Below are 18,213 nucleotides of genomic sequence, written 5' to 3'. Positions count from 1 at the left end.
AACCAATAAAACTGAGAAAATTATATAGATATGAAGATAGGGCACACAGGAGAATATATAAAACCTTTATCTAAATGTATAATTGTGATAACTTAGACAGTAATTTGCAGAAATTCCAACCAACTAAATTTAAACAGAGAATTGGAAGTGTAGTTTTTCCAGTTTAAAAGATTAACGGAGTTTTGCTGGCACCGTGTGGCTAAAGGAAGGGCAACAGTGTGAAATCTGGGAAAGTGAGTAAACTTCACGATCTAAACATTTGCTTCACTGGAACAAACTCTGTATAGTTTTTGTGAGGTATGTGTTTGTTTTTTCTCGAAAACAGTCCAATCCGGACATTGATGGGTCAAAAGTGCGGTCTATAAGTAAACCAATGGCGTTTCCCACTAGCGCTCTGCCCCTTTTCGTTTTTTGTCGAAACGGGAAATTTTGACACGGTGCCTCAGTTGACCTGGAATTCGTTTGGTCGGTGTGTCGTTATGCTGTGCGCTCTGAGAACGGGCCTCAGAGCAGCTCCCCTGAAACTCATTCCAGGCTTCTCTCTTCCACACTGTGCGCGGTTTATCAACATGTCGTCGTGTAAATCAGCACAGAGCAGTGTCCCAGCGACTCTTTTGGGCTCTATGGCTTTCGGAGGTCGCGCGGACGCTGAGCTGAGCGCAAAAATGGTCCGCGTGTTTCTGGAGCGTGGTCACTGTGAGCTGGACACTGCTTTCATGTACACAGACGGAAAGGCAGAGACCATTATAGGAGGCATGCACCTGCCCAGTTCAGGTAACATTTTACAGTAGTCCCTGCAGCACAACACAGACATGTGAGAAACAAAGACCACGCGAGCCTCAAAAGCAGATTCATTTTGGCTTTAATGTTGTTGCCAAACTTGTAAAACCTTAACAGATCACTGCACATACTTGTATAATTGGAACAGGGTCAGGAGGTTCAAAGGTCTTCCTTTTATAATTTCTTAAGGCTGTAAAATATTGTGTAACTCAAGCGTCTCAGACATCACAAGGCTCAGTCCTGGAAAACCAGGGGCCAATGCATTTTAGTCATTTTTATACTCAGTAAAATATAAACAAAGTTCAGCTTAAGCTCAAGGTCATTCCTGTTGAAGAGTCCTCAAATCTGGGCTTAAGATTCATGGCTAATTGGAAAACAAGTCCCTTGTCACGTGTCTATGGGGTATTTGTATGATGACCATTGACAAAACCACCATGAATAACAATTTAAATTATTAAAATACTGCAAAACAAAGTGAACCAATGGAAAGTAATGTTGCTCAATGTCGATTTTTCCAGTTAGAATTGCCACCAAAGCGAACCCTTGGGAAGGCAAGACACTGAAGCCAGAAAGTGTGCGCTCTCAGATGGAAACCTCTCTGAAAAGGCTGTGCAGACAGAGTGTGGACATATTTTACCTACATGCCCCGGACCACGAGAACCCTGTGCAGGACACGCTGCAGGCCTGTAATGAGCTTTACAAAGAGGTAGATGCAACTCAGCGTGTCGCATTTCTGTTCAAGGCCCGTGCTCATGATACACATACTTTCACCTCACTAGTTGCTTGTTGCTTTATGACCCAAAGGTTATTACATCTTGAGTCTGAGACTGAATGACGTCTACTCTTTTTTTCTTCTCCTCCTTTGAATGATTCTGTCCATCACTGGTGTAAATACACAAGTCCTGGACGACTGTTTAAAGGTAGTGTCTCTGTCACAGCTCCAGGGACCTGGAGGATGTGGGTTCGAGTGCCGCTCTTGGTGACTGTCTGTGAGGAGTGTGGTGTGTTCTCTCTGTATCTGCATGGGTTTTCTCCGGGTGACTGTCTGTGAGGAGTGTGGGGTGTTCTCCCTGTATCTGCATGGGTTTTCTCCGGGTGACTGTCTGTGAGGAGTGTGGGGTGTTCTCCCTGTGTCTGCATGGGTTTTCTCCGGGTGACAGTCTGTGAGGAGTGTGGTGTGTTCTCCCTGTGTCTGCGTGGGTTTCCTCCGGGTGACTGTCTGTGAGGAGTTGGTGTGTTCTCTCAGTGTACGCGTGGGTTTCCTCCGGTTTCCTCCCACGGTCCAAAAACACACGTTGGTAGGTGGATTGGCGACTCAAGTGTCCGTAGGTGTGAGTAAATGTGTGAGTGTGTGTGTGTTGCCTTGTGAAGGATGGCGCCCCCTCCAGGATGTATTCTTGCGCCCAATGATTCCAGGTAGGCTCTGGACCCACCGTGACCCTGAACTGGATAAGGGTTACAGATACTGAATGAATGAATATGAGTTTATTCGCGGTGTGAAATGGTAATACATTAATTACAGAAGCACTGAATATACAGTTTCAAACTTAAGATGTTTCCTCTTACCAGGGAAGGTTCAAGGAGCTGGGCTTATCCAACTATGCCTTTTGGGAAGTGGCAGAAATCTGCACCATCTGCAATTATCTGCAATAATTTAGAAATACTAAATATCAATTCAGATTTGGTAATAAATCTAGTATAAAACATAACTGTTATACATGTTATTAACATAAATCTACACATGTTATTAAGATTTACAGCATTTTATATAAAGTATTTTTTATTATTATTATCCAAACCAAAACAGGGCTAACCTCATTTAATTGTGCTAACATAGGGGTTACACTGCCATCTGTTGGGCGTAAAACAAACTCCAGTAAAGACCCCTTCCAGTGAAAATCATGTTTTCCATACTGTGGTTTATATTTATAGCTAGACTAAGACTAACCCTGAGCAAACTAATTGGTGAACGCTATGGATGGCCATTTCTACTTTGAAACAGTGCTCCAAAGACTTAAAGGCTAAGCACCAGCGATTATGAAAGTGACAAAGAAATAAATCCAGTGGAATTTGAGTTCCTAACTTGTGTTTATTGATAGTCAGAAAACATGTTATTTTTTACTAATTCAAGGTTTAAAAGACCGTTGCCCCGGTTGTATACCCCTAACTGGAAGAACTTGTAGTTCAATTCTCCATGAACACAGTGACAGTGGACTGTGTGCGAATAAGGGATGCTATGTTTGTAACATGTCACTTGTTTGGTCCGTTTACATGCTAATAGCATACGTGTGCTAGTTAAATATATAGCTAGTTTAAACATCCAAATGCTAGCTAAACTTAGTCTACTGGCAGATGTTCAACAATGAAGTGGAGTATATGCCAGTGTCATAAAACGGATGTCAATGTCATCAGCATTTGCGCAAAACAGAGGCATATGCCACTGTCAAAAAAAAAAATCGATGTCATTGGTACATGCCACTGTCACCAAATAAAAAAAAATTGATGCCACTGTCACACGTACGTAAGATGCCGATGTCTTTCCATGTTAATACTGCCTCTCCTGAACTGGATAAGCGGTTACAGTTAATGAATGAATGAATGAATGAATAATAAAATGTGAAATATTCATGGTCCTTTAAGTGGTGCTTAGCCTTTAAATGCTGACAGGGTGGGTATCTTGTGTCATAAACTACAACCAACTCAACGTCAACTTACATAGTGGGGATTTCAAGGCTGAGGTCTAAGAAGAGGCCAGTGCGTACTGAGCAAAGGCGACGGTGTTAAGTAATGTATCTAAGCCACGTTTTGTTTTTTAGTCTTTATTTTTTTACTTTTAATTTGGATGCAGTACATTACATTTTATGGCTTTAAACAGTGGCTGGAGGTAGCTTTAAAGCAGAGGAGTTCCTGAAATGTATAAAAAACAGGAATTGTCAAACCAATAAAACTGAGAAAATTATATAGATATGAAGATAGGGAACACAGGAGAATATATAAAACCTTTATCTAAATGTATAATTGTGATAACTTAGACAGTAATTTGCAGAAATTCCAACCAACTAAATTTAAACATAGAAAATTGGAAGTGTAGTGTTTCCAGTTTAAAAGATTAACGGAGTTTTGCTGGCACCGTGTGGCTAAAGGAAGGGCAACAGTGTGAAATCTGGGAAAGTGAGTAAACTTCACGAAGTAAACCTTTGCTTCACTGGAAAAAACTCTGTATAGTTTTGTGAGGTGTGTGTTTGTTTTTTCTCGAAAACAGTCCAATCCGGACATTCAGGGGTCAAAAGTCCGGTCTATAAGTAAACCAATGGCGTTTCCCACTAGCGCTCTGCCCCTTTTCGTTTTGTGTCGAAACGGGAAATTTTGACACGGTGCCTCAGTTGACCTGGAATTCGTTTGGTCGGTGGCCGCTCCCCTGAAACTCACTCCAGGCTTCTCTCTTCCACACTGTGCGCGGTTTATCAACATGTCGTCGTGTAAATCAGCACAGAGCAGTGTCCCAGCGACTCTTTTGGGCACTTCGGCCTTCGGAGATCGCGCGGACGCTGAGCTGAGCGCAAAAATGGTCCGCGTGTTTCTGGAGCGTGGTCACTGTGAGCTGGACACTGCTTTCATGTACACAGACGGAAAGGCAGAGACCATTATAGGAGGCATGCACCTGCCCAGTTCAGGTAACATTTTACAGTAGTCCCTGCAGCACAACACAGACATGTGAGAAACAAAGACCCCGCGAGCCGCAAGAGTAGATTCACTTCGAGTAGATTCGCGACCCTGAACTGGATAAGCAGTTACAGATAATGAATGAATGAATATGAGTTTATTCACGGTGTGAAATGGTTACATTAATTACAGAGGCGCTGAATATACAGTTTCAAACTTAAGATGTTTCCTCTTACCAGGGAAGGTTCAAGGAGCTGGGCTTATCCAACTATGCCTCTTGGGAAGTGGCAGAAATCTGCACCATCTGCAAGCACAACAACTGGCTGCTTCCCACAGTCTACCAGGTGAATATGACACTCCGGTAAAGTTGGTTTCATATTCGCATATTCAGATTTCTTTCTTCAATAGCTCTCAAACGGTGCATGCAAATGACTTAAAACTTGCAAAGTATTGTTTTTGGGATCCAAGACAAGCAACTACAACTCAGTTTATGTCAGAATTGTTTGCCATTTAAAAAACACGAAATATATTGTTTTCTATGGGCTGCAGCAATCTCCGCGAGAGCTAAGGGACCGTTTACAAACTACACTACACAGTAAAAACGAAGGTGACGAACCTCACACATGATGTATACTACATCTCTTACCTTCATAAATTTAACCCTTACTGGCTCGTGGTGATACATTTTTCATTACAAATTTCAATAGCTTTTGAACCTTTGATGAAATTGTTTCAAAACAAGTTGTATTTGAACAAGTGCCACCCACATGACATACTTCACCTCTTATTTTGGTAAATTTAACCCTTACTGGCCAGTGGTGATAAATATTTCATTATAAATGTCAGTAGCTTTTAAACCTTTCATGATATTGTTTCTAAACAAGCTGTATTTGATCAAGTGCCACCCACATGACATACTACAACTCTTATTTTGGCAAATTTAACCATTGCTGGCCCGTGGTGATACATTTTTCATTATTAATTTCAATAGCTTTTGAATCTTTTATGATATTGTTTCAAAACAAGTTGTATTTGATAAAGTGCAACCCACATGACATACTACACCTGTTATTTTGGTCAATTTAACCCTTGCTGGCCTGTGGTGATACATTTGTCATTATTAATTTCAATAGCTTTGGAACCTTTGATGATATGGTTTCTAAACAAGTTATATTTGATAAAGTGCCACCCACATGACATACTACACCTGTTATTTTGGTCAATTTAACCCTTGCTGGCATGTGGTGATACATTTTTCATTACAAATTTCAATAGCTTTTGAATCTTTTATGATATTGTTTCAAAACAAGTTGTATTTGATCAAGTGCCACCCACATGACATACTACAACTCTTATTTTGGTCAATTTAACCATTGCTGGCCCGTGGTGATACATTTTTCATTATAAATTTCAATAGCTTTTGAACCTTTGATGATATGGTTTCTAAACAAGTTGTATTTGAACAAGTGCCACCCACATGACATACTACACCTCTTATTTTGGCAAATTTAACCATTGCTGACCTGTGGTGATACATTTTTCATTCCAAATTTTAATAGCTTTTGAACCTTTGATGATATGGTTTCTAAACAAATTGTATTTGATCAAGTGCCACCCACATGACATACTACACCTGTTATTTTGGTCAATTTAACCCTTGCTGGCCCGTGGTGATGAGTTTTTGAAAATAAATTTCAATAGCTTTTGAACCTTTGATGATATGGTTTCTAAACAAGTTGTATTTGATCAAGTGCCACCCACATGACATACTACAACTCTTATTTTGGTCAATTTAACCATTGCTGGCCCATGGTGATATATTTTTCATTATAAATTTCAATAGCTTTTGAACCGTTGATATGGTTTCTAAACAAGTTTTATTTGAACAAGTGCCACCCACATGACATACTACACCTCTTATTTTGGCAAATTTAACCATTGCTGGCCTGTGGTGATACATGTTTCATTCCAAATTTTAATAGCTTTTGAACCTTTGATGATATTGTTTCTAAACAAGTTGTATTTGATAAAGTGCAACCCACATGACATACTACACCTTTTATTTTGGTCAATTTAACCATTGCTGGCCCGAGCAGACATTCCCAGAAACAGAGACTACCTTATGTAATGCATAACATGAGATGTGTTGCTACTTGTCTTGGACAATGTCCTAGATCCACAATGGCCATTTACAGACAAACAGTCTCTGTTTCTGGGAATGTCTGCTCCAGCTTTCTTTAAATGTATCCTGTGGATACACCAACATTTTGCATACACCTACTGTATGTACACCTCTGGCAAAAGTTATGTCTCTCATGAGTCAGACAACTTAATTTTTACATTGAATGTAATTTTTTTGGATTATAACTATTGCTGTTTTTTTGTGTGTATATACTTACATTCTGCAAAATATTGACAGTTGGTCGATAAAAATATTTTAAAACCTGTTTAAAAAGCTGCTCAAATTATTGCCTACCCCACCATTACTTCATTCAAACAGCTACATGTTTTTTTGAGCAATTTCATTAAACATTTAATTGAAGCTATTGAAATGTATTCTCAAAAATGCATCATCATGGGCCATTAATTGTTAAATTGACCAAAATAAGAGGTGTAGTATGTCATGTGGGTGGCACTTGTTCAAATACAACTTGTTTAGAAACCATATCATCAAAGGTTCAAAAGCTATTGAAATTGATTTTTTAAAAACTCATCACCACGGGCCAGCAAGGGTTAAATTTGCCAAAATAAGAGTTGTAGTATGTCATGTGGGTTGCATTTGATCAAATACAACTTGTTTAGAAACCATATCATCAAAGGTTCAAAAGCTATTGAAATTTATTTTTTAAAAACTCATCACCACGGGCCAGTAAGGGTTAAATTTACCAAAATAAGAGGTGTAGTATGTCATGTGGGTGGCACTTGATCAAATACAACTTGTTTAGAAACCATATCATCAAAGGTTCAAAAGCTATTGAAATTTATTTTCAAAAACTCATCACCACGGGCCAGCAAGGGTTAAATTTACCAAAATAAGAGGTGTAGTATGTCATGTGGGTTGCATTTGATCAAATATAATTTGTTTAGAAACCATATCATCAAAGGTTCAAAAGCTATTGAAATTTATTTTCAAAAACTCATCACCACGGGCCAGCAATGGTTAAATTTGCCAAAATAAGAGGTGTAGTATGTCATGTGGGTGGCACTTGTTCAAATACAACTTGTTTAGAAACCATATCATCAAAGGTTCAAAAGCTATTGAAATTTATAATGAAAAATGTATCACCATGGGCCAGTAAGGGTTAAATTGACCAAAATAAGAGGTGTAGTATGTCATGTGGGTGGCACTTGTTCAAATACAACTTGTTTTGAAACAATATCATCAAAGGTTCAAAAGCTATTGAAATTTGTAATGAAAAATGTATCACCACGGGCCAGTAAGGGTTAAATTTATGAAGGTAAGAGATGTAGTATACATCATGTGAGGTTCGTCACCTTCGTTTTTACTGTGTAGTGTAGTTTGTTAACGGTCCCTTAGCTCTCGCGGAGATTGCTGCAGCCCATAGAAAACAATATATTTCGTGTTTTTTAAATGGCAAACAATTCTGACATAAAGGGAGTTGTAGTTGCTTGTCTTGGATCCCAAAAACAATACTTTGCAAGTTTTAAGTCATTTGCATGCACCGTTTGAGAGCTATTGAAGAAAGAAATCTGAATATGCGAATATGAAACCAACTTTACCGGAGTGAATATGACAGCAACTCTGCAAAACATACTATATAAAAATGTATTTTGCGCAGACTTAAACAGATCTCTCTTTTTTAAAGGGCATGTACAATGCTACCACGCGACAAGTGGAGACAGAACTCTTACCCTGCCTGCGATATTTCGGTATCCGTTTCTATGCATACAATCCTCTTGCAGGTACAGCACTGCTTTTCTTTCATCCTTAAGTCATCCTCATTTTGCTTTGGCTTAAAACACACTCTCAAACAAAACACTTCACAAGGGCTGCTATTTGTTACTTTGTATTTGTGACACTGTGTCCTCATTAACGTAAGCTGGATGTCATCTGTACAGGAGGTATGCTCACCGGGAAATATCATTATGAGGACAAAGAAAAGAACCAACCTATGGGACGCTTCTTTGGCAATAACTGGGCTACAGCCTACAGAGACAGGTAATAACCATACTTGTATTGTACCCTGGGCTGTTGGATTTTGGAATCGGGAGGTTATTAGTATTAAATATCGTAGGTAAAAAGATATCTGATTCAGTTCTGTAACATCTAACCTGAAAGAGCAAATACTTTTGTTGCCTTCATTCATCAAAGCTGCATACAGTCAAATGTAATTCTAAAATGTGTGGAGGCAAATTTCATTAACAGTTTTTTACTATTAGTAATAATTAACAAAATATCTGGAATAATTGTATTTTTAAAATATATTCACATGGTAATTCATTAGAAGAATGGAAACAGTTGTATTTTACATGTATGCTGATTATATAAAGGGTGGCATGGTGGCGCAGCAGGTAGTGTCGCAGTCACACAGCTCCAGGGACCTGGAGGTTGTGGGTTCGTTTCCCGCTGACTGTCTGTGAGGAGTTGGTGTGTTCTCCCTGTGTCTGCGTGGGTTTCCTCCGGGTGACCCTCTGTGAGGAGTGTGGTGTGTTCTCCCTGTGTCTGCGTGGGTTTCCTCCGGGTGACCCTCTGTGAGGAGTGTGGTGTGTTCTCCCTGTGTCTGTGTGGGTTTCCTCTGGGTGACTGTCTGTGAGGAGTGTGGTGTGGTGTGTTCTCCCTGTGTCTGTGTGGGTTTCCTCCGGGTGACTGTCTGTGAGGAGTGAGGTGTGCTCTGGACCCACCGCGACCCTGAACTGGATAAGCGCTTACAGATAATGAATGAATTAAAAAATGATTATATAAACAAAGGCTGCATCTGTTCCAAACATATAGATGTCTGCTGTAAGTCTATATTTCACACAGTTTCAGCATTTTGAGGGTGTGATCTCCATAAAGGGAGATGGGACTGCCTTGGGAACCTTTTTTAGCTCAGTTTTCTTGTTCAGCCCTCTCAGAGTGGCTGGGTGTAATTGTTGTTCAGTGGAGTAGCAGTGTGCTTGAGTAGAGTGAATAGTTTTTAAACGCTTATTTTAAGTGAATAGGTTCAGAGAGAAACAGCACATTTTAAATTTTATATAATTTTAAGTCATCTTTTTTCTGTTAAATAGATTAGACTCGCTTTTGTGGTTTCTGACACTGATTTATTGTGAAAAAACATGGTTGAAAACAGTATTAACAGCAACTTTGAAACCTGAAATCTCCATCTGTGTAAATGTGTAAATAGCTGCTATGTGCTTGCCACATGGTTGCTGTGATTTTTGTTATTTAATACTAATAATTAGTTATTTAATAAACTATAATCTTGGCTGATTACTCTTTGTAGTTAGAGATTATTTTAAAGTATGAAAATGTCTTTTTTTTAAACCAAAAGTATTTCAAAAGGCTACATTTCATAGCGGCGTTATAACACGAACCTACTGATGGCTAAAAGCGTGAAATTATTAAATTGAAGGATATGTTTGTAGGTGGGAAATGGCACATCTTTTTGGTGTTCTCAACATTTTCTTTGTTTCAGATACTGGAAAGAGAGCCATTTCCAAGCCATCGATTACATTCTGAAGGCCCTCGAAGCTGCGTATGGTTCAGAAAAGCCAACATTAACTTCAGCTGCCATACGCTGGATGTATCATCACTCTCAACTGAAGGTAGAAGTTCCTCTCTATTAAAAGCCCTCTCTGAAACAAAGTACCAAAACTGACCTTTTCGGACCCTCAAGTATTGGCTTTAAGACTCTCAAGGGCTTTAAGTTTCAGTAAAGTACACTGTCCAAAGACCTTATTAAATTAGAGAATTACAGCTGACTCTACATCTAGTTCAATTTTGAAATAAATGTTCTGACGTGGGTTGGGGGAGATTTTCATGGTTCAGTTTGCTGCAGTGTGTATGAGTTACTCCTAAATCCAGTACCAAAAACCTAATACTCATGAGCACCGCACACAAGCAGTGCCACCAGCTCATTTCTGGTGCAGTATGATGTAGGATGAGTTCAACATGAGGGGCGCTGTAGAGGCAGAACTGCCCATTTAGTGTCTGTGTTCCCATTGCTTTGAGTTCATGATTCTGTAATCACTGCCATTTTCAGGGCGACCTCGGTGACGGAGTCGTCGTTGGCATGTCCACCATGGAGCAGCTTCAAGAAAACTTGGCAGCAGCTGAAGAAGGTCCTTTAAAGCAGGAAGTTGTAGATGCCTTCAAGCACGGCTGGGACCTGGTAGCCCACGAGTGTCCAAACTACTTTCGCTAGATACAAACTGCGCTTAAGGAAGACCCCTTTCATCTGACTTGCGACTATGCACTTCTACAATAGTCTATTTTTCCAGAAGATTGTTTACAAACTTTAATTTTCTAAGACCCTGTAGATGAAACACACCTTAACTGATTAAATGTGTAATTGAGGTTTGCGGTTAAACATCATGATAAAAGCCAAATATTTTCAGCAAGGGTTTTTTTTTTAAACACACATTATGAAGTCTGAGAAGCACCACAAATACAAACCACACCAGAAATGAGGCTTTGTAATGTCACTTATTAATATGTTGTAAATATAACACAAACTATGTATATTCGCTGACTCATCTGTAAACAAATACCATAGGACCTCTACTTACATAGGAGACTTTGGCAAGTATCAACAGTAATAAAGTTAAATGAAATTTAACATCTAGGAGAACAATCCAAAATTGTACGTTGATGTACACAGTTGAATTTGCTGATTGAGGGTAAATTTAGAGCACAAAAATACAACCCATTTTTAATGTCCCTTTGCAGATGTTGAAGTAAAACATCCAAGAGAAATGTCCACTGGCCGCTTAATCATCTTCACTATCTTCATCTTCATCATTCATTTGTTCCTGATTGTCCTCTTTATCATCTGCTAAAATCTCAAACTCTCCAGACTCTGAGTTCCACATGCACTTAATGCTCATTTTGAATTCAGCCATTTCAATCCCAAAGAGTTTCTGAAATAAACAAAACATAAATTAATTTCTTAGTTTGTGTTTACGGCTTCTATTCAATGATTTGGCTTCGAATGAACAGAGCAGTTGCAAAGTTTCCATAAGTGTCACTTTATAATAAACTCACTGTATGGGGGAAATATATATATATATATAATGCAAATAAATAAACAAAATTTGATGGAATTGCTCCATAAATATGAATGAGTTTTTATCAATTTCTCCCAGAAGGAAACCATTCATCTATTGGATGTAGGACTGGGGCAGATTAGAACTGAAAATATTCCTTAGCGATATTGGAATATAAGGCAATGCTCTACGTTCCTCTCAATACTAAAGGATTTATCATCAGTTCTCTGGATGTTCCATACCTTTATCCTCATCTGTACAATGACAATGACAAGGAAACAAGCTAGAACAATTAATTCATTCATTATCTGTAAGCGCTTATCCAGTTCAGGGTCGCGGTGGGTCTAGAGCCTACCTGGAATCATTGGGCGCAAGGCAGGAATACACCCTGGAGGGGACGCCAGTCCTTCACAGGGCAACACACACACATTCACTCACACACTCACACCTACGGACACTTTTGAATCGCCAATCCACCTACCAACGTGTGTTTTTGGACTGTGGGAGGAAACCGGAGCACCCGGAGGAAACGGACACGGGGAGCTAGAACAGTGCAGAGTAAAAATTGAAATATACATGAAACAAGGCTTGCCAAACCATACAAGGAAACCCAGCTATTGCTCAGTCCTCATTCTGTTACAACAGGAAAGCCAAGCCTAAAGTGGTCCATCCAACTCACCAGAATGCGAGCCTGTTCTGGAGTCAGTGTATCTCCCTCTTTACAGACTTCATAATCCTTTAGTAACGTCACAACTCCTGCGCACACAGAACACACATTTATAACCAGGTCATTCAGTCCTATCACTAAAATCGGGTTAGAAAAATAGCTACATTTTGATTAGCTAAAACAAATGGTTCAGCAAACGTACAGAGGTAAGTAAAACAGAGTTATTATGAAAACCACTACTTCGAATCTGCTTTACCTTTTTTGAGTGCAGTGGGAAGTCCCAACTGTCTGAGCTGAGGCTCCATGGAGTGTGTGAACTGCTCCAGCGGCCCTTCGTCTAGCGTCACTGCCATCTGTGCCATGTTACCAGATCGGGCGTAATCTGTCTCCTTGAAACTGTTAAAATACCTGGAGGACAAAGTCATTAAAAACGATCAGCTCACAAACACAGGCACGGGCTGTATAAAGGTAGCAGTAAAATACAACATTTACTGTATGTTAGGATTTAAATGCATGAGAATTATTCCTTAAACTATCACCATGTGAAATGAATTTCCCAAATTGTTTCCCAGTTTGTTTCCCAAATAAATGCAATTTAAAAACTTTTTATAAAACCTTAACGTCAACTTACTCTTGGACCTCCTCCTTGGTTTTGTTTGTGAACAGGACGCCCACTTCACCTCTCAGAAACCTGCTCATCTAAAAAAGGAGACAAAATGTAAAGACTCAGGTTCTACACAACAACTTTTCATTGTCAAAATTAAGCTGTGAAAGAGTCACAAACCTTGTGCAAATTATCCTTGTACTCATCTGTTGGTCCTTTCCCAAGTGCAATCATCATCACCTTATTCTTGCCAAAAAAGAACCTTGAACACAACACGCAAACGTATTGGTGACTACACCCTCAAACGCCACAAAGGAGCGTCGGTAAATTAGGCATGCGTTCAGCATCTCACCGGCTGTGCTTCCATGCTGCTCGGATATCTTTCAGTTTGCTGTTCCTCATGTTTTCCACAGAGAAGATGAACACGTATCTGTATGTGTCTACACATTTCCTCAGCTGTGTCGGGGAGAAGTGCAAAAAAGTAGTCAGCCACATCATCTGTAGACATTATGCATAATAACCTTTTATCTCTACATTGTAGTAGTTTCAAAAAGTCAAATGTCTCAATATATAAAGGCTCAGAATGCACCCTTCTGACGTCATCCTGCAACTAAGGGATTATTCATATATTTATTAGTTTTCACAAATGTCCACCTGAGGATGGTACAATGTCACTGAAGCTACATTTAATCACAAACTTAAAAGCCTTTGAGAGCAATAAGGGTTGCTGTATTGGTGAAATGCATGCTGGGCATTGTAGTCCAAACACGACAAAACAAACAAAAATTATTTTAAACCATGGATTGTGTCAAACCAACGAAGCTAGGTATGCACTGGTATATTGCACATTACTATTTAACATGAATAATCAAATTAAATGGTAGTTTTAGTACAGAACTGGCCTTTATATATGGATATATATTTGGTACATGATTTACAGTGGGGGGAAAATAAGATTCTGACCTCCTCTATTAAGTTCTGCTTTGCTTCCAGGCCCTTTTTGACTGTTTTTGTCAAAGACACTGCGGACAGAGAAGAAAACACATAATAATTAGATATAAAAAACAATAATAGATTAATAAGAAAAGCGTAAATACTACCAGCATGGTCTGCAAAGCTATGACACACCATGGTTAGCTCCAGCCTGAAGATTGCCAATTTAAAGGATAAACCTATGAAGTCGGTAAATAGAAATCCTTTTCTCCCAACAATTTAGCAGCTGGCTACATGCTTCAGACACTGTTTTACATGTAGGCTCAATCTAAGTAAGCTTAAACCGCAAACACTGCTTTGTAAGGACAATGAGGCAAATCTGCTCTGTACCAACATGAAAAAAACAATAAACATATATAAATAACGAGAATTTAAATACCTTTCTTGTCCCTCTTTGATTTCGGCATGGTTCTCACGTTGCTCCTTTCTTCTTCTTTAAGTGAAATCAAAGAAAAAACTCCACACACTGCCACCTAGCGCCTGTTAGCGGTGCAAAGAATCTGGCTGCAAGTTACATTTCATGACCGACAGATGGCGCTAAAACATAAAATACATGGAATGTCAATACAATGAATAAATAATTCTGTAGCAATAACTTTATAAGGAAAATCGACTAATATTTCAAACTCACTGACAAATTAAATGGTTTCAAAAGGGAAAAGATGCCTGAAGAGGTGAAATGAGGAAAGAAAATAAATAAATAAAGACACATTCTTTTTATTATCAGTGTATAGCAGTACAGCAAAATTTAGATGCAGAATTTAACCCTTCTCTGGCAGTGAACACACACACACACACACAAATAACAGTGAGCGCACATGCACAGACGCCGGTAGCAGCTGGCAGGCTATTTGGCACCCAGAGAGCTAATATGGGTTAGGCATTTAGCCATGAATGTGGCTAAATGTGGCTATGAATGGGAGGGGGCGGCATGGTGGCGCAGCAGGTAGTTGTCACACAGCTCCAGGAGGTTGTGGGTTCGATTCCCGCTCCGGGTGACTGTCTGTGAGGAGTTGGTGTGTTTTCCCCGTGTCCGCGTAGGTTTCCTCCGGGTGCTCCGGTTTCCTCCCACAGTCCAAAAACAAAAGTGTGTCTGTGTTGCCCTGTGAAGGACTTGGGCCCCCTCCAGGGTGTATTTTCCCACCTTGCGCCCAATGGACCTACCGCGACCATAAATTGGATAAGCGGTTACAGATAATGAATGTTGTGGGAGGAGAAAGCACTGTTTCTTCAGCACTGCCATTACCCTCACATACCCTGCCAATTCAGACAATTGAACTGGCAACCTTTCTATCAAAAGCCCACTTCTCTAAACTGTATCCCACATATCCGATGCAGTAAAAGTACCTTCCCAAGAACAATTTAAGAGGACATACAGATGTAGCAGCGCTACTACTGAAAAGCTACTACTTTATAACTACCTATGTTATAAAACATAGGCTACGTGATGATTCCTGAGGCCACACGGCAGATTTTATTGCCTCAAGGCAAGAGAAATTTGTGCCGTGTAAGCTGAGCATAATGTTCATTTCCTCTGTCTATCTGGGCAACTATAGAGCTTATGAAACAGGACAGTTATGTAAGAATTTGCTCATTATAGGTGTGTTACCTGAGCAGCTTCATGAGGAGTCTAAAACAACATGTTGATTCTGATGGGTGTTCAAACCTGCCCATGTTTGCAAGGGAGGTGTAATGACTTCGGATCTTGAAGGAAAGTTATGCTTTATTGCTTAATGATGTCACAACACAAATCATTAAATCATATTTTTCAGAACTGTCATATTTGGGTCTTAATCATGATAGATCATGCCCATAGCAGCTCTGGCAAACTTGGTAATATCAGCTAAATGGTTTAGTAACCGAGTGCTAATAAATCACTAAACTAGTGAGCAATGCATTCTAGAAGTACACTACAGAAAGAACATAACATAACTACAACACACACACACACACACACACACACACACACATATGGTAACCCACATGACAGTGATTTATTTTTCTTAAAGGGGAATTCCATTTACTTATTTAAAAAAGATGAATATTAAAGGTGTAATAAAAGTCCTCCAGATTTATTTGATGCCGTGACTCTGTGGTGGTAGGATCCAGACATGAGAAATATTTAAAGTTCCTAAAACAGGGCAGAAAACCTACATTATCACAAAAAATGTCTCCACATACTTTAAATGGGGAAATTGTGCTTCTATATAACTGAAGTAGACCAATCAGAGGCAACCAAACACTGAGCTGTTTACATGACAACAACCACAACTAAATAACACACTGGCACTACATTCGGCGCTCAGAAATTAAAGCCAGATGTTTTTGGTTTCCTTGGTTATAAAAAAAAGGCTTGGACATTTATTTATTTTCACAATCACGGCACTGGTTCCTAAAGTTATTTTCCTCCCATTTTTATACATTAACAAAAGATTTACCACTATTTTAGCATTTTAACCAATGCCCCTTTAAGAATGAAAAAAACAAACCACAATAAACTCTTATGTCTTGTATAAACTTTGTGCTTCTTTGTAAGAAAGTGAGGAAACAGTTTACAGAAAGGTTTTCACTTTTGTATTAAATGCATGGGAAGCTTTTAAAAAAACATACTTATGAAAATCTGCACTCTGGCACGTGTATTAGACGGGTGTATTAATCTTGACTCTTAATAACGCTGCTGAGTTTAAAGGATGTGTAGGAATTGTGGGCGTGGTTTAGACATAATATGTGGGCAGGGTGTTCTACATGGTAATATGTTGTGGTGGGTGTGGCCTGTTGCCCTGCAGTCAGGCCGTGGGCGTGGCCCTCGCTGCGGTTACTGCACTGTAGCGCCTCTGTAATACGAGCCGTTAGGATTCGGATATAAACCAATCTCCGCCGAACCACGCGGTAAAATCTGGCTATGACCGCGTAGAAACGGCTGTCTGGGGCCGGCGTCGTCTCTGAATGAGATATTTTTAAAATATACGTGATGTTTAAGTTCTAAAGGCTGAAATAAAAATAAAAGTTTTCTTCCCTAACGACTCAGTTTCACGCAGCGCACGAGGATCACTTTGATCCTGAGGGAGAAGGCGAGCTGACGCGGAGCAGTTATTCCTGCGGTGAGCCCATGTTTGCGCATATATTTCCACAGAATACAGGATTTGTAAACCCAAGAAGACATTCCCGGTGATTGTGAACAATTTATCCGTCGCGTTTCGAGGTTTTTATGCGTTTTAGACAGAGATACGTTACGGGGAAACTGTTATTAAGCCCACAGGCGACCGTTAAACGGTAGGGTATTTTAGCCTCAGATGCTACCAGTATTAAAACTGTAGGGAGGGTATGGCGCTAGCCGAACTCACCATATCAGAAGGAAACTAATACCATTTCGTCGAGTTTGGGTAATACACTGTAAATAAAATCAGAGTGGGAATTAAAACAAAAAAACGTCTGAAAACTTAACCCACCATATATTAGTTATGACATGCGCATGCGCAGATGGGTAACCCAAGTTGTTAGAACACCTGGCTACTGTAAGTGACAAGTGAGAAGCCGCAGTGGCTCTCAGAGCCGGGATGAGTTCGCTTCTTTTCGGCGACTCTCTCCACTCGGCCGCCGCGATGCTCTCGGCTCTCCCGGGCCCCGGAGCTCCGGCGGCTGCGCTGAGGGACGACTTGGGCTCCAACATCCACGTCCTGAAGACGCTGAACTTGCGGTTCCGCTGCTTCCTCGCCAAAGTTCACGAGTTGGAGCGGCGGAACAAGCTGCTGGAGAACGAGCTTCGGCTGGCGGCGGAGCGCGCACGGTACCGAGGCCTGCTGGCGCGCGACGTCGCCGTTCAGACAGACTCCGGGGTCGAGACCCGACTGCCGGGTACCATCTGGAGCTTCACGCACGTGAGGAGGTCCGGAGAGCGCGTGGAGACGGTGCACGGGCCCGGTGTGTCTTGGACCCATCCGGACGGAGTCGGCGTGCAAATCGACACCATCACGCCCGAGCTGAGAGCCCTGTACAACGTGTTGGCCAAAGTGAAGCGGGAGAGGGACGAGTACAAGAGAAAGTGAGTGTCCAGAAAGTTTAAAGTAACTATAAATTGTCATGGTTTTATGAGTGGTATTGCCATAGGCTATTGTCCAAAGGTCTCTGGACTACTCTTATTATAATGTAACTTATGATAATGGAAAACATTATGGACCAGGACGTTCGTTTTGTGCACAACTGAACTTTAGTATGCTCTTCGAAGAAGAACGAAATAGGATGCTCTATAGCAGCTGCATATGAGCTTAAATAACCAAGGTCAGTGTCAAATGCACGGTTG

The 18,213-nt window shown here is 40.3% G+C and overlaps 3 protein-coding genes across 4 annotated transcripts in view; 2 read left to right on the top strand and 1 right to left on the bottom strand.

Moving 5' to 3' along the window:
- The first annotated feature begins 406 nt into the window (after positions 1-406).
- akr7a3 (aldo-keto reductase family 7, member A3 (aflatoxin aldehyde reductase)) lies at positions 407-10,822 on the top strand. The gene is made up of 7 exons (XM_066670287.1): positions 407-774; positions 1,299-1,486; positions 4,683-4,787; positions 8,271-8,367; positions 8,524-8,623; positions 10,080-10,209; positions 10,647-10,822. Exons 1-7 carry the CDS (start codon positions 480-482, stop codon positions 10,806-10,808), a joined length of 1,077 nt encoding a protein of 358 aa, XP_066526384.1. The 5' UTR covers positions 407-479; the 3' UTR covers positions 10,809-10,822.
- A 551-nt stretch (positions 10,823-11,373) lies between these two features.
- On the bottom strand, positions 11,374-17,382 carry mrto4 (MRT4 homolog, ribosome maturation factor). The gene is made up of 9 exons (XM_066670289.1): positions 17,258-17,382; positions 14,293-14,450; positions 13,884-13,942; positions 13,273-13,376; positions 13,101-13,182; positions 12,948-13,015; positions 12,573-12,724; positions 12,329-12,405; positions 11,374-11,523 (listed from the first exon to the last, which is right to left on the bottom strand). Exons 2-9 carry the CDS (start codon positions 14,318-14,320, stop codon positions 11,374-11,376), a joined length of 720 nt encoding a protein of 239 aa, XP_066526386.1. The 5' UTR covers positions 14,321-14,450; positions 17,258-17,382.
- iffo2b (intermediate filament family orphan 2b) overlaps positions 16,778-18,213 on the top strand; it is a 30,251-nt gene continuing 28,815 nt past the window's right edge. For both annotated transcript variants that reach the window (XR_010802575.1, XM_066670286.1), the window contains exon 1: positions 16,778-17,955. Coding sequence is in view for 1 of the 2 variants with exons in the window: in XM_066670286.1 (XP_066526383.1) it covers positions 17,471-17,955 (485 nt within the window). In the remaining variant the exon portion in view is untranslated. The remainder of the gene's footprint in view (positions 17,956-18,213) is intronic.

Source organism: Hoplias malabaricus, chromosome 5 (assembly GCF_029633855.1).
Source record: "Hoplias malabaricus isolate fHopMal1 chromosome 5, fHopMal1.hap1, whole genome shotgun sequence".
NCBI lineage: Eukaryota > Metazoa > Chordata > Actinopteri > Characiformes > Erythrinidae > Hoplias > Hoplias malabaricus.
The sequence above is the reverse complement of the archived record's forward strand: the minus strand, read 5'-3'. Positions and strand labels throughout refer to the sequence as shown.